Source organism: Megascapheus bottae, chromosome 26, assembly GCF_031878675.1.
Source record: "Megascapheus bottae isolate mThoBot1 chromosome 26, mThoBot2.hap1, whole genome shotgun sequence".
Taxonomy (NCBI): Eukaryota; Metazoa; Chordata; class Mammalia; order Rodentia; family Geomyidae; genus Megascapheus; species Megascapheus bottae.
The window spans coordinates 18,689,830-18,703,482 of record NC_143534.1 but is presented as its reverse complement, the minus strand read 5'-3'; the positions used below and the strand labels follow the sequence as shown (position 1 = coordinate 18,703,482).

General features: G+C 34.8%; 1 protein-coding gene across 5 annotated transcripts in view; it reads left to right on the top strand.

Moving 5' to 3' along the window:
* Zeb1 (zinc finger E-box binding homeobox 1) overlaps nucleotides 1-13,653 on the top strand; it is a 141,545-nt gene that overhangs the window by 88,294 nt on the left and 39,598 nt on the right. For all 5 annotated transcript variants that reach the window (XM_090319076.1, XM_090319073.1, XM_090319077.1 and 2 more), the window contains exon 2: nucleotides 6,182-6,382. In XM_090319076.1, the coding sequence (XP_090175202.1) occupies nucleotides 6,182-6,382 (201 nt within the window). The remainder of the gene's footprint in view (nucleotides 1-6,181; nucleotides 6,383-13,653) is intronic.

The following is a 13,653-nucleotide window of genomic DNA, read 5'->3' as shown; positions in this document are numbered from 1 at the left end:
TGACGTGTTTAACAAACAAGTATTCAAGAAGGAAATCTCTATATACAATCACTGGCACTTAGATTTTACAACATAATTAAAATTAGGCTAAGGGTTCGTATGTCATAGATACATATTAATCTGTATAATAAAACATTATGTCTATAGAGTCATACATTTTTGTGTCTATATAGTTGTGTTTATATTTCCAATGTCCATGTTTATATTTGCCATGTCCATAGCATTGGATATGCAAATATTGAGTCCTCACTCTTCTACTGTTTGGATCTAATATCCACATATTAAGAATACTTGTGCCTTTTGTTCCTTTGGTCTTGACTTATCTCACTCAACAGGATTCGCTCTAGATTCATTTACTTCCCAGCAAATGCCATAATTTTATCTTGTCTGTTGACTATGTAGAATTCCATTGTATGTATATATATATATATATATATATCACATTTTTTGTATCCATTCATCTGCAGTTAGGGCATCTGGGTTGTTTCCATCACTTGGCTATTGTGAATAGTGCATAGATGAACATAGCTGAGCAGGTGTCCTTATCATATCCTGGGTTATGATATTCAGGATAGATGCCCAGGAGTGACATGGCGGGATCATAGGGGAAGGTCTATTTTCAGTTCTTTAAGAAACCTCCACACTGCTTCCCAGAGTGCCTGAACTTAACTGGGCAGCCACATGCAAAAACTAAAAAATTGACCCTAACCTTTCACCATGCACAAGCATTAACTCAAAATGGATCCAAGACTCAGTATCAGACTGTAAACCTTGAAACTGCTACACAACAGAGTTAGAGAGACACTGGAACTCATAGGCACAGGCTACTTCCTGAACAGAATCCCAGGGTCACAACAGATTGGAGAGAGACTCGATAAGTGGAACTACCTAAAAATGAAAAGTTTCTGCACAGATAAAAGCATAGCTACTAAAGTAGAAAGACAACCAACCAACTGGGAAAAGGTATTTACCAATAATACATCAGACAAATGCTTAATATCCAGTATCTACAGGGAACTCAAGAAACAACCCCTGCCCCAAACCCAACAAACCAATCACTAAATGGGCAAGGGAACTACAGAGAGACTTATCAAAAAGAAAAGGTTAAAATGGTAGAAAAGCATATGAGAAAATGTTCATCATCCATGGTCATAAAGGAAATGCAAATAGAAACAACCCTAAGATACCACCTTACCCCAATTAGAATGGCCAAGACTTTGAACTCAGACAATGACAGATGCTGGCGGGTTGTGGAGAAAAAGGAACCCTACTGCACTGCTGGTGGGATTGTTGTTTATTTTTAAGTAATTGTACAAAGGAGTTGCCACTCAAAAATGCTGTTTATGAATCCAGTGCATCTTCATCAATACCACTCATTTTGTCATTTGCCCCCATCCTCGCAAACTCACCTCTTCCCTCATTTTTTTTAATTTTATAGAAAATGCATTGAATTGTATGACTGCATTCTTCCCCCACTCTGTTCTCTGCTGTTGATCTCCACCACTGCTTTCAAGCACTCATTTCCTAGTGTCTATTTTGTGGGACTGTGAGTTGGTTTTTCTAAGGAATTACACCATTTTACTTCTTTATGGAGAAAAAGAAATACAATGTAGTACATACTTTTGGGGACTTGCTCTAAAGCTGTGGTGAGGTGATGGGATGATAAGGTTGTTGATGTTGATGATGATGATGGTGATGGTGATGATGGTGATGATGGTGGTGGCAGCAGCAATAGTACACACTTCTATAATCTTTATCACATACCAGACACTTAGATAAACACACTGTGTTTTGAAATCATTGTATCTTTACTAACTTTTATGTAGTTGGTGCTATTCCATCTGACACTAAGTACTGGCTAATAATAAGAATGACAAAAAAGAAATCTATGTGTCACTGCAACATCTGGTGACAATAAGAAAATTTTACCATATTCTCTTTGATGTCATGCTATATATTGTAAGTTACATTTAAAGATTTGAAAACTTTGTTTTCCTTAATGGTTTACTTTTATCTTTGCTTTCATGATATTTGCTGTTTTAACTGAAACTCAGGATTAGTATGATCATCTGTGCTGGTTACAGATGTACCACCTTTAGTTTGAAAAATGGGTACCAAATATTTTGGGGGGGATAAATCTAGTGTTTTGTTGTTTTATATCACTAATATAAATATCTAATATAATACTATCTAATATAAACACTCTCTAAATATTTAAATACCACTAAAATATCTATATGGGAAGAGTTAAAAGGCTTTCAACACAGAAAATGCTACACAGAAGCGATGTGAGAATATGTAAATACTACTTATGATGGAATCATTACTAATCTTGTACATATATTCTTATTCTTTGCATATATATTGAATTATTATAGTACTGTACCCTGTAAATATGAATATTTTCCCATTAATAATATAGCATAGCTCCAGACAAAGTATATTTTTAGTCATAGGAAAACAAAATAGAAGTATGGAGGAAGGTTAAATAGAAAATTGAGGTAACTGACACATTCATTGGCTACTAGAATTCACACAGGATTTCTATTACTCTATGCTTTTGATGGTGGTGCTTTTTAAAATCAGCTCCAAAGATAGACAAGCAAAAGGATGGATCCAGAAGCACAGAGAAGCTGCTTGCTGTCTCAGTAACAATAATCAATATGAACAATTTTTACGTTTTTCTTAGTTAAGTGACCAAAATGAAAGACAATGAGACCTTTGGGAATATTTACTGGTCTTCTTGTTTTTTGTAGATAAATGTATTGCTTTTTAAAAATCATGCCTTTTGTGTGCCATATGTCAAAACATGCTCTGGGATAAGTAAAATGTTGGTAGTTTCTGTATTTTTTTGCCAGTCCTGGGCTTGAGCTCAGGGCTTGAGCACTGTCCTTGGACTTTCTCAAGGCTAGAGCTCTACCACTTGAGCCTCAGCACCACTTCTGGCTTTTTTCTATGTATGTGGTACCAAGGAATCGAACCCGGGTCTTCGTGCATGCTAGGCAAGCACTTTAACCACTAGGCAAAACTCCCGGCCAGTTTCTGTATTTTTGATGATCAGCCATGCTCCCACTTCACAGTGGCAGCAGATACTGGGCCTAGAAAGTGATAGGTGGTCTTTAAGAGCACTCTGAACTGTAGTGACTCAGTCAGAATAATTACCCTGAAGCAAGGTTAAAAAGAACCCAGTGAAAAAAGTAAAAAAACATGCAAACAAGAATTTTAAGTACAAAGTATATATGCCCTAAAGCCTGTCTGAGGGAAATTTTTCAACTTTAAATTGCTCTGGATGTGAATTTGTTAAATATAAGCTATGGTCAATTCACAATACCAAATTTGTACTGGTGCTTCCCATCATAAAATAGGAATTTCAAGTGTGCGTGTATGTTGTCTTATCATCTTCAGGCAACAAGTAGAACTTTTCAGTGAGCCAGACTTCTACATGAAAGCCAGAGCTTACTGGAGTTGAGCATTGACCTTTCGTCAAAACTAGCCACATTTTTATTTTAGTTTACAGTATGTAAATGGCAGTTTCACATGCCATCTAGTAGGTTACCAGTAAGGAATCCTTAACTAAAAATGAAAGTGAATAGCACTGAATATCATTTGCCAGTATGAGTCCTCATTCTAAGTCTGTGTGCATGCACACATGGTACACTGCATCTGTTAAAGGCCTGTCAGGAAACCCCAGGAGTCAGGCTGTGCACTAACTTTTGAGAATTACTTTCCGTATGCTCATACACAATTCACTTGGCTCAGCCATTGTTTCCTTGGACTTTAAGAAATTCTTCCATTTTTCTATCTCATTTTTTTTTTTTTTTTTGCCAGTCCTGGGCTTGGGCTCAGGGCCTGAGCACTGTCCTTGGACTTTCTCAAGGCTAGAGCTCTACCACTTGAGCCTCAGCACCACTTCTGGCTTTTTTCTATGCATGTGGTACTGAGGAATCGAACCCGGGTCTTCATGCATGCTAGGCAAGCACTTTAACCACTAGGCCAAACTCCCGGCCCTATCTCATTCTTTATTAAAGGGAACATTTTTCTTTATTATATGGAGATACTGAACATACTTTCTCAAGTAATGTCTAAAAACATTTTTTAGTTGTGGGAGAGAAAAGTTGAAATTTTCCCATTGAGGTGACAATTCCACCACTACTTACTTGTTTAATTAACATATTTAAAGGACAATGATAGACATAGTTGCAAAAATGAATATTATTACATAATTGCTAACACCTACTAATAAAAACCAAACTAAATTCTATGAACAGATGATTGGTCAAATAATATCTGTACAGAGGCCAGGAGCATAGCCTAGTGGTAGAGTGTCCACCTAGCATGCACAAAGCTGTAGGTTCCATTCCTTGGTACCACATACTCAGAAAAAGCCAGAAGTGGTGCTCTGGCTCAAGTGGCAGGGTACTACCCTTGAACAAAAAGTGTCCAATGACAATGCCCAGGCCCTGAGTTCAAGACCCAGGACTGGCAAAAAATAATAACTGTACAGGGAATGATGTACAATCCATCCTCCAGAAGAAAAGAAAATTTCTTATATATTGATAAAAAGAATATTCCCAAGATATGTTTTATAGTGGCAAAAGCAGAATGATTATAAAGGCATAATGTGATGCTACATGCATTTTTGAGTATGCACACTAAGCTATGAGCAGGATTTATATAAGGTGTGAAGTTTGTATTACAAGTAAATAGTATGTGATGTGGTTGTGATTAGTATCATGTCTGCCTAATATATTGAGCAAGATGTTTTGTTATTTTTAACTTGATACAGTAGTTGAGGAGGAAAATTATGAAAGCTTTTACTTATTTTCCATGTTTGGTATTATCACAAATAAAAGAGAGAGCCATTCCCTCTCAGGAAAAGATGTACATTCATGCTATAAAATATTTTTCTTTACCTAAGAAACTGAAGAATTCCTAATGTGTACTGAGCAGTCACATAATCTTTTTGACATTGTCAGGGGAGGGACTTCCTACAATAGATAAAAGCAAAATTTTGAAGGTTTTCACTACTTGTCACATTTACATGTATACTTGCTTTTAAATTATATTGTTTCTTTCATGTCTTAGGGTGTGTGGGGGAGTGTGGGGTGTGTGTGTGTGTGTGTAAAGGATACATGTGCATATCAATCATTTAGCAGTTATTTTCTTTCAAGAATTATTGGACAGTTTAAGGAAGCAAGGCAAAGAATAACTGGAAGTAATTATTGCTTAATTACCCAGAGAAGGCAAAGCTTCCTTTTGTCTTTCTCTTGATCTTAGCGAAAAGAATCACTAATGAAATAATTGAAACATTCCCATGACCATACTTCTTTAACTGAGAAATATCCTAGTAGAATGATTTTGAGGATTCTTAAGGAAAGCATTGCTTATGCTAGTGTATATGTTTAAAATTTTTCATTCTCAAATACTTTCATGTGTTTTGTAAATTATAAAAATCATTTGGATAATTACATCTTTATGATACATGTGTTAAATTGCTTTAAAATTATGGAAAGTTGCTTGTTTGAAAACTTCAGAATGTTTCTTTTTCTGCACTATAGACTGTAACATAGAAATTTGACTATCTTGGTTGATTCTGAAATCATTGTGAGATTTATATGTAATATGTGGGGCTAATTATAATTTTGGTGTAATTTCATCTTATTAGGAAAGGTGATCATTTTTCATAAGTTATAATGCTTTACGTATATGAAGCCTCAATTGTACAAACAAGTATGGAATAGATTAAGTTGAGTATTGTTGGAGAAGATATATACTATAGTTTTGGAGTAAGAGAAAGGAACCTGTTGGGTCAGGGACTTCCTAGCTATATCATTTTGGATAAATTGCTGTTCATTCACATCCATGTAAAATACAAGTACACGTAATAGGTAGTATGACTATGCTTTTAAGGTTATTTTAAAGTTGCTAGAAATAAGCAATTTAGTATTTATAAAGTATTTGTGCATATAATTAGTGTTTAATAAATATGGCTAGCATTATTTTGGTTACCTAGTATCTAGTAAGTAATAACATTTGTATTGTCAAATAAGTTAATCATGTTATTGATTTAAAAGGAAACTAAAGATTACATGACAGTTTTCAATGTTACTTGTCATTTTTATTTACTAAAACACAAAAATTGATTTTATACTAGGTTGACTATTTCTTGTTTTTATTACAGTTACAAATTATAATACTGTGGTAGAAACAAATTCAGACTCAGATGATGAAGACAAACTCCATATTGTGGAAGAAGAAAGTGTTACTGATGCAGGTGATTGTGAAGGAGGGGTGCCCGAAGATGACCTGCCCACAGACCAGACAGTGTTACCAGGAAGCAGTGAGCAAGAAGGGAGTGCCAAGAATTGCTGGGAAAATGATGGTAAGTTTAATTTTTACATAATTCTATGCTCATAATTCTCCTTTAAAATGTTTTAACTGCAAGGATAAATTTGATGAAAGGTTTGTAATGTATATTACTTGTATATTTATCAATATTTGGAGTCCTATTTAACTTATGAAAAGTAGGTTATGAAGCAGAATAATAAAGTTGCTTCGATAATTTGTGTAGTGCCCACAATATATTAAATTATATTTGATATTTCTGACTGTAATCAAGCTTTAAGCTTTCCATATGTTGTTAGTGTAACCAAATCTACCTTTAATTTTACATTGTGACCCTCTCGATAAACTATAATAGTATTTTAGGCATAGTGAAAGATTAATTCAGTGTGCCATAATCTTAAACACAGAAAACCGTTAGTGATTTAGTGTCTGTAAGCCTTTCTGCATGACAGTCTTCTGCGTGTAATATGGTATTTTTACCAGCTTTCCTTTTTATTAAAGAATTTTTACTTTCATTCATACAGATTTTTTAGTTTATCTTACCAAGATTCAAGCACCAATGGAGTTTAAAACGGTGTGGGGTGAGGGAAGAGATAAGAAAGTGGCAGATACTATGAACTACAGAAGTTGTAGATCTCTGACAAAGGTATCAGCAAAATAAAAACATGTGAGAGACCAAATCCAAAATTAGTCACAATAAAGCTATTCCAGCAAGTCAAGTTCAAGAAAGACATCTATACAACGTATCAAATTAATGTTATAAAACATGGAGAAATAAATTAAAATAGACAGATCAGAGAATCTGGATAATAATAAATGGAAATTCAGTAAAAGTCTGAATGATAAGCACAGAATAGAAGTTAAAATATCTGTAATATGCTAGATCTTAAAATTTAATAATTTTGAAATAATATAATCAACACTTTCATAGTATACATTTGTTCATTCATATATAGGCTCAACATAAATAAAACTTTCTTATATAAGATTATATATGCAGGCTGGGAGTTTGGCCTAGTGGTAGAGTGCTTGCCTAGCATGCATGAAGACCCAGGTTCGATTCCTCGGTACCACAAGGATATCTAAAGAAGCCATAGAGTTAAATGAGCATCATGCTTGAAACCATGGAGGAGTCAAAACAATAGTCATAGAAGAGACAATCAGGGAAGTAAACAAGGGAAAACTATAAAGTAATTTGTTTACTAAGTTAAGGAATTTAAACTTTATATCCTAAGAGCTACAAGGATAACTCAACTGATATGAAACATAATAATAAATCTGCAACAATACAGAGAAAGCATTTTAGAGGGCTTCAGTGAAGATGCTACAGTAGTTTGGGCCGTGTTTTTGAGTGTTTAACCAAAGCAATTAATCTTGGGTTGAGAATTGAACAATTTTGTTTGTGTGTGTGTGTGTGAAAAAAAGGTAGACTGTAAGAATCAGTTGATTCTATAAGATGGTAACAGAGGGACACTGGAATAACTCCTAGGCTTCTGGAATGCTGGAGCTGTTCACCTGTTAAATTTTAATATTCAGTGCAAACCATTTTAGAAGAATGATCCTTCCTATATTTTCTATCTGTGGCCCAAATTGACAAAATCTTAAGAGGGAAGTATCTGTCTGGAAGAGTGAGAGAAAAAGAAATTGACTCGCTTGAAAGGAGAAAGATTAAAACTCAATGAAGTGGTTCTGATTTGAAAGTATGTTGGGATACATTTTTTGTACCACACCTCCCATGAAAACAACTAATGTGCTAGATGTAATTGTAAGAAAAAAAATTCATCACAGTTTAAAAGTGATAAGTAGATAATGAAGCATTAAAATGTCAAAACCTAACAAGAGTAAATTCATAGAAGACTATTTGCCTCCAAAGACTTAACTTAGTCAGGATTATAGATGATGTTTTTTCAGGTCTCTGACAGAACATAAAGCCTAGAATCACCAAAGAGTTTAGTAGTAGATCTTTCTGTAGTATTGATTCCATCTTGACTGTAAGAATGAACTAAAGGCAAAAAAAAAAAAAATGAATGAACCAAAGGCAAACCGCCTACTGTCCTTTCGTCCTTTCATCTTCAGAAGGCAGCAAGCAAAGTCACCTCAGCTACATGTTGGGAAAGTGGAAAATTATCTTTCTGAGAAGTAACAACCACAAGCTGTCTTGCACTGATTTTAACTCCCAGTTCACATTCTGCATAGCATGATGAATCTCCATTTGTACTTGAGTTTAGAACTGCTAACACACTCACAGGCACTAAGAAGAACTAAATACAATCATTGCAATAAAATAATTTAGTAGGCAACTTGAATGTAAAAAAGAAGCAGAAATTCTGCCATAGAAACTTTTAACTATTAAAGTTACGTTTAAAGAAAAAAATGTTGATATTAGCTGCCATGATAGAACAAACTATAACCAATAAAAAGTACCTAATATTATGTGGAATAATAGGAATTCAAAATTTAGATGAATATTAAACAGTTAAAGAATTAATAAATTAAAAGATAAAAAAATTACACAAAGTGGAGCTCAGATAAAAATAAGAAAAACAGATTAAAAGAAATGACACACAAGATTATTATCTCAAGAAATCCCATAAATCTCAGGAGGAGTAAATAGGAGAGAGTAATATGAACAAAATGGCCAAATATTACCTTCTACCTCTGGTTCTCTGACAGAGCATTCATTTTTGTAGTCACACACAAAACTTCCTCTAAGGTGTGAGCCCTGAAGTCTTGTCAAAATTCCAGTACTCTAGTTCAAAGAAAACAACCAGATTTATAAGCAAAAGGGGAAGCATAGAGTGGTGAATGGTATTCTGCATTAGACACTTGCACATGAAACAATGTTCACATATTGATAGCATAATACAGATCAGGGGTCTAAAGTTCATTGGAAAATATCACATTCTACTATAATTTTAAGTATATAATAAATATCCTGGAAAATCTGTTCTTATTTTACTAAAATCTCAAATTACAAAGTCCTCAAAAGGATTACCAGGAAGAAACATTATTTTTGTAATAGCAAATTAGGGCATATTCTTTACCAAAGACAAAAAAATTCTGGGATCATGAGGTATTATTTTTTCATTGTATTTTATTGGCAGGATAATGATAAAGGGGTTACAGTTACATTTGCCCAGTAATGGGTACATTACTTCTCGAACCTTGATAACCCCTCTCATGTTTTTGTCCCCATTCCCCTCCTCCCACCCTCACTCAATCATCTTGTTTTCCCCTTTCCCTTCCCTATTTCAAATAAACAAATAAATGTATGTACAATATACTAGATAACAAAGTCAGATATAGTAACCACATGAAATAAACCATAAATGGAAAAAAGGAGAAAAGAAATACCTTCACATTAAGAACAACAGTTACAAAGAGAAACCTCCTGTTTCCATAATGAAGTATTATTATCTTAAAATACTATCAACTTTTAATTTACTTTGTGAAAGATGGGGTATGATTTGGCAATATTAATTTTATAACATATTGTGGCTTATCTGGTAGCCAGTGGTTCAGCCCTATAATCCTAGCTATTAAGGAGGCGAAGATCTGAGTATTGTAGTTGACAAATAGCCAGCACAGAAAAGTCCCTGAGATTCTTATCTCCAATTAATTACCAAAAAAAAAGGCTGTAAGTATAGGTGTGGAGGTGTAGCCCAAGTGGCAGAGCACTAGCCTTTAGCAAGAAAGCTCAAGGACAGTGCCCAGGTCCTAAGTTCAAACCCCAGGACTGGCACACACTAAAAAAGAGATGCTGCGGTTGAGCCTAAATTTGTATCATTTCAGTTTAACTATTTCAACTATTTATACCTTGAGCTTTTGAGGCACTTGTTTTAAGGATTCCTCATACCTTCAGTTTAAGATCATATATATAAAACCAACCTGATTATTAGAAATGTATAATATGTTAGCTATTACGAAATAGTTTTTTTGTATTATTGAATTTAAAAAACTCCACAAGTTGGGGCCGGGAGTTTGGCCTAGTGTTAGAGTGCTTGCCTAGCATGCACGAAGACCCGGGTTTGATTCCTTGGTACCACATACTTAGAAAAAGCCAGAAGTAATGCTGAGGCTCAAGTGGTAGAGTTCTAGCCTTGAGAAAAATCCAAGGACAGTGCTCAGGCCCTGAGCTTAAGCCCAGGACTGGCAAAAAAAAAAAAAAAAACACCTCCAAAAGTGACAAGGACATTTTGTAATAAGAGAAAATTAAAACTCTGTAGAAATGTTCACTAAAATTCCAATGTGGTGAAAACTTATTTATCCCATGAAAAATATTTAAGACTGGTCTTATAGTCCATAATAGTAAAGATTTCTTAGCCACAAGTTATGATAAGAATGCAAATATGACAAGATGAGTGGAAGGGAGTGAGGGGGAAAGTGAGAGAAAACATGGGAAGGGATAACAGTGTTCAAGAAGTAATGTACCCACTACCTGATGAATATTACTGTAACCCCTCTGTACATTACCCCAACAATAAAAAAATTTTTAAAGAATGCAAATATGTAAGTCACCATTTAAGTAAGCTTTGGGCAAGGTTGTACTTATTCTGAAAGATATGTTCAACTTACTCTTTAGAATTCTTTCAGCCGTAGATGGGGTGTGCTACAGGAAAAAAAAATCTTAACACATTTTCTAGTTCACTGAATTACTGTCCTCAAATCCGCTTTTCCATCTGTAAAATGAAAAGACAAGATTTGATAACACCAAGAGTTTTTTTCAACTCTGATTATAAAAGTGCCATTTGTAATCATATGCAATACTAATGGTTACAAACTTCTGAATATTTCAGTGTTTGAAGGTGACATTGATCAAGAAATCTGAGCTCCCCACAAGGCTAAACCCCAGTTTTACACTGTACTCTCTTTGGCCATTAGAGTATATAGACAAAATATTGTTACACAGAGTGTTTCTTTTTGCATATCTTATTCATAAGAGATACATTTATTACTGCTGGTATTTCATTGTTCTTTATTGCTGTGTAAGTTAAATTTTTGTGGATATGAATATTTTCATGCTTATATAGGTAAACACAAAGATATACTCAAAAATATTAGTGCTCCTCCAGTGCCCTACCTCATTCATTCTTATTTTCCCTGTAGTTAGTGAATGCATTTCAAATGATAGAGACTTGGGTTCTTCTGAAACTATTTTTTGTATAGTGGAATTGAACATAACTAAATATACCCTTAGAAAATAATAGTAGCATAGATCCTTAATGAAGGATAATGTGACCCACATTTCTCAGCAGTTATAAATCAAGTGAAGAAAAAACAAAACTGTGGTGTTTAGTTGAAATTGGGAATATCAATATGAATTCATACTTCTTTATATTAAAGTGCATGCAGGAAAACAGATCAGATGTATGTTACTATACTTACTCTGTATATATTTTCAAATTTTATTATACATACTCTATATATTTTCCAGTGGAGATTGAACTCTGGGCCTGGGTGCTGTCCCTGATCTCTTCAGCTCAAGGCTGCCACTCTGGCCCTTGAGCCACATCCCCACTTCCCATTTTCTAGAGATGAATTGGAGATAAGAGCCTCACAGCTTGATAGTGCTGTCTTTGAACCTCAATCCTCAGATCTCAGCCTCCTGAGTAGCTAGGATTCCAGGCATGAGCCACCACGCCCAGCTTCTGTCTTCTAAGAAGACTTGGAGCGTTGCACTGACTAGAAACTAGTAGTCTACTGCCCAGATCTGGGATTTAATGATCATTCTCCAAAAAAAGGCACCAAGGCTACTCAGAAATTATTCTGGAACTGGATGTGAAAAAATACAAAATGAGTGTTAGATATTGTGTGTGGATAAATGAATGAAAGAGTGAAATGAAATGATAAATTATGGAAGTAATATCAAAGAACATGAAATCCAATGTAAATGAGCTCCCAACAACAGAATCTAGAGCAATATTTGTAGAAAATAAAATAACGATAGCATTAGATAATGATAATACATAATAATTGGTTATTATGCATTATAATATTATGTATTACATACGATAATAATATTATGTATTATATATTTTTTTTGCCGGTCCTAGGGTTTGAACTCAGGGTCTGAGCACTGCCCTTGGGCTTCTCAGGGCTAGAGATCCACCACTTGAGCCATAGCACCACTTCTGGCTTTTCTATATATGTGGTACCAAGGAATCGAACCCAGGTCTTTGTGCAAGCACTCTGCCACCCTGCCAAACTCCCAGCCCCTAAAAATTACTATAATTTATTTATAAATCTAAGTTTTTCAAATTAAAAGCCTTCTAAAGTCCTTATCGAAAGGAAATATAAACCTCTCTTCCCATATTCTATTATATATTCTGTTGCTATATCTGAAAAAATTTTAGAATATAAAAAGTATTTTTCATGAACAGCAATAGAAGGAAAATAGTGAAACATCATAATTCAACTTACAAAAATGTCTATTTGGAGAGTCTTTTTCAAATCTGTGACCTTTGTCAAGTTCTTTAGCCCTTTACCAGAGCATGTGGTATGTAGCCTATTATAATGATAGGTAGGTAGGTAGGTAGGTAGGTAGGTAGGTAGGTAGGTAGGTAGGTAGGTAGAGGGAGAGAGAGAGAAAGAGAGAGAGAGAGACAGAGAGAGAGGGGGGGGGGAGGGAGGGAGAGAGAGCTTACCGAACATTTACTGCAGTGCTAGGCATCAAACTATTATTGTTATATGAATTTTCATTCAATCTTCACAACAGTGGTACTAGGTGATTTCTTAATTTTATAAAGTCTCCTAACTCAGGACCACAGACCCAGGACCTGGGTTATGCGGACTCTAAAGTCTTTGTTCTTATCTACTATCTCCTAGTTTCCTAAAAGGACAAGCAAAATGTTGAGGTTTAACTTCCCCTTACTTTATGGACTGGTTGAATAAAAATCCACTACTGGATATTGTTACCAACTGGATTCTCTAGTCACTGAAAGTAAAGTGTCAAACAGTTCTAAAAATCTACAAATACACTCATCCTCTTAGATTCTTTTACAGCATTAGATAGTGCCTGATGTTAGAAATAGGATTTTTTTCCTTTTCTTTATTTTTCGTGCATACTGATGTTTCATTATAACTCACTCAGCGTAACAACAGAATGGGCTATGAGTGAATCACAAGTGACTCATCACCAGTGATTAATTAAATATAAAGTGAGCACTGAAGTCATTTGGGGATTACTCATCCCAAACCAAATGCTTAGGACTCTGGTCTTTATTTACTCAGGAAAGAAACCAGAAGTGGAGCTCTGGCTCAAGTGGTAGAGCTTTTAGCCTTGAGCCGAAGTACTTAAGGACAGTGCCC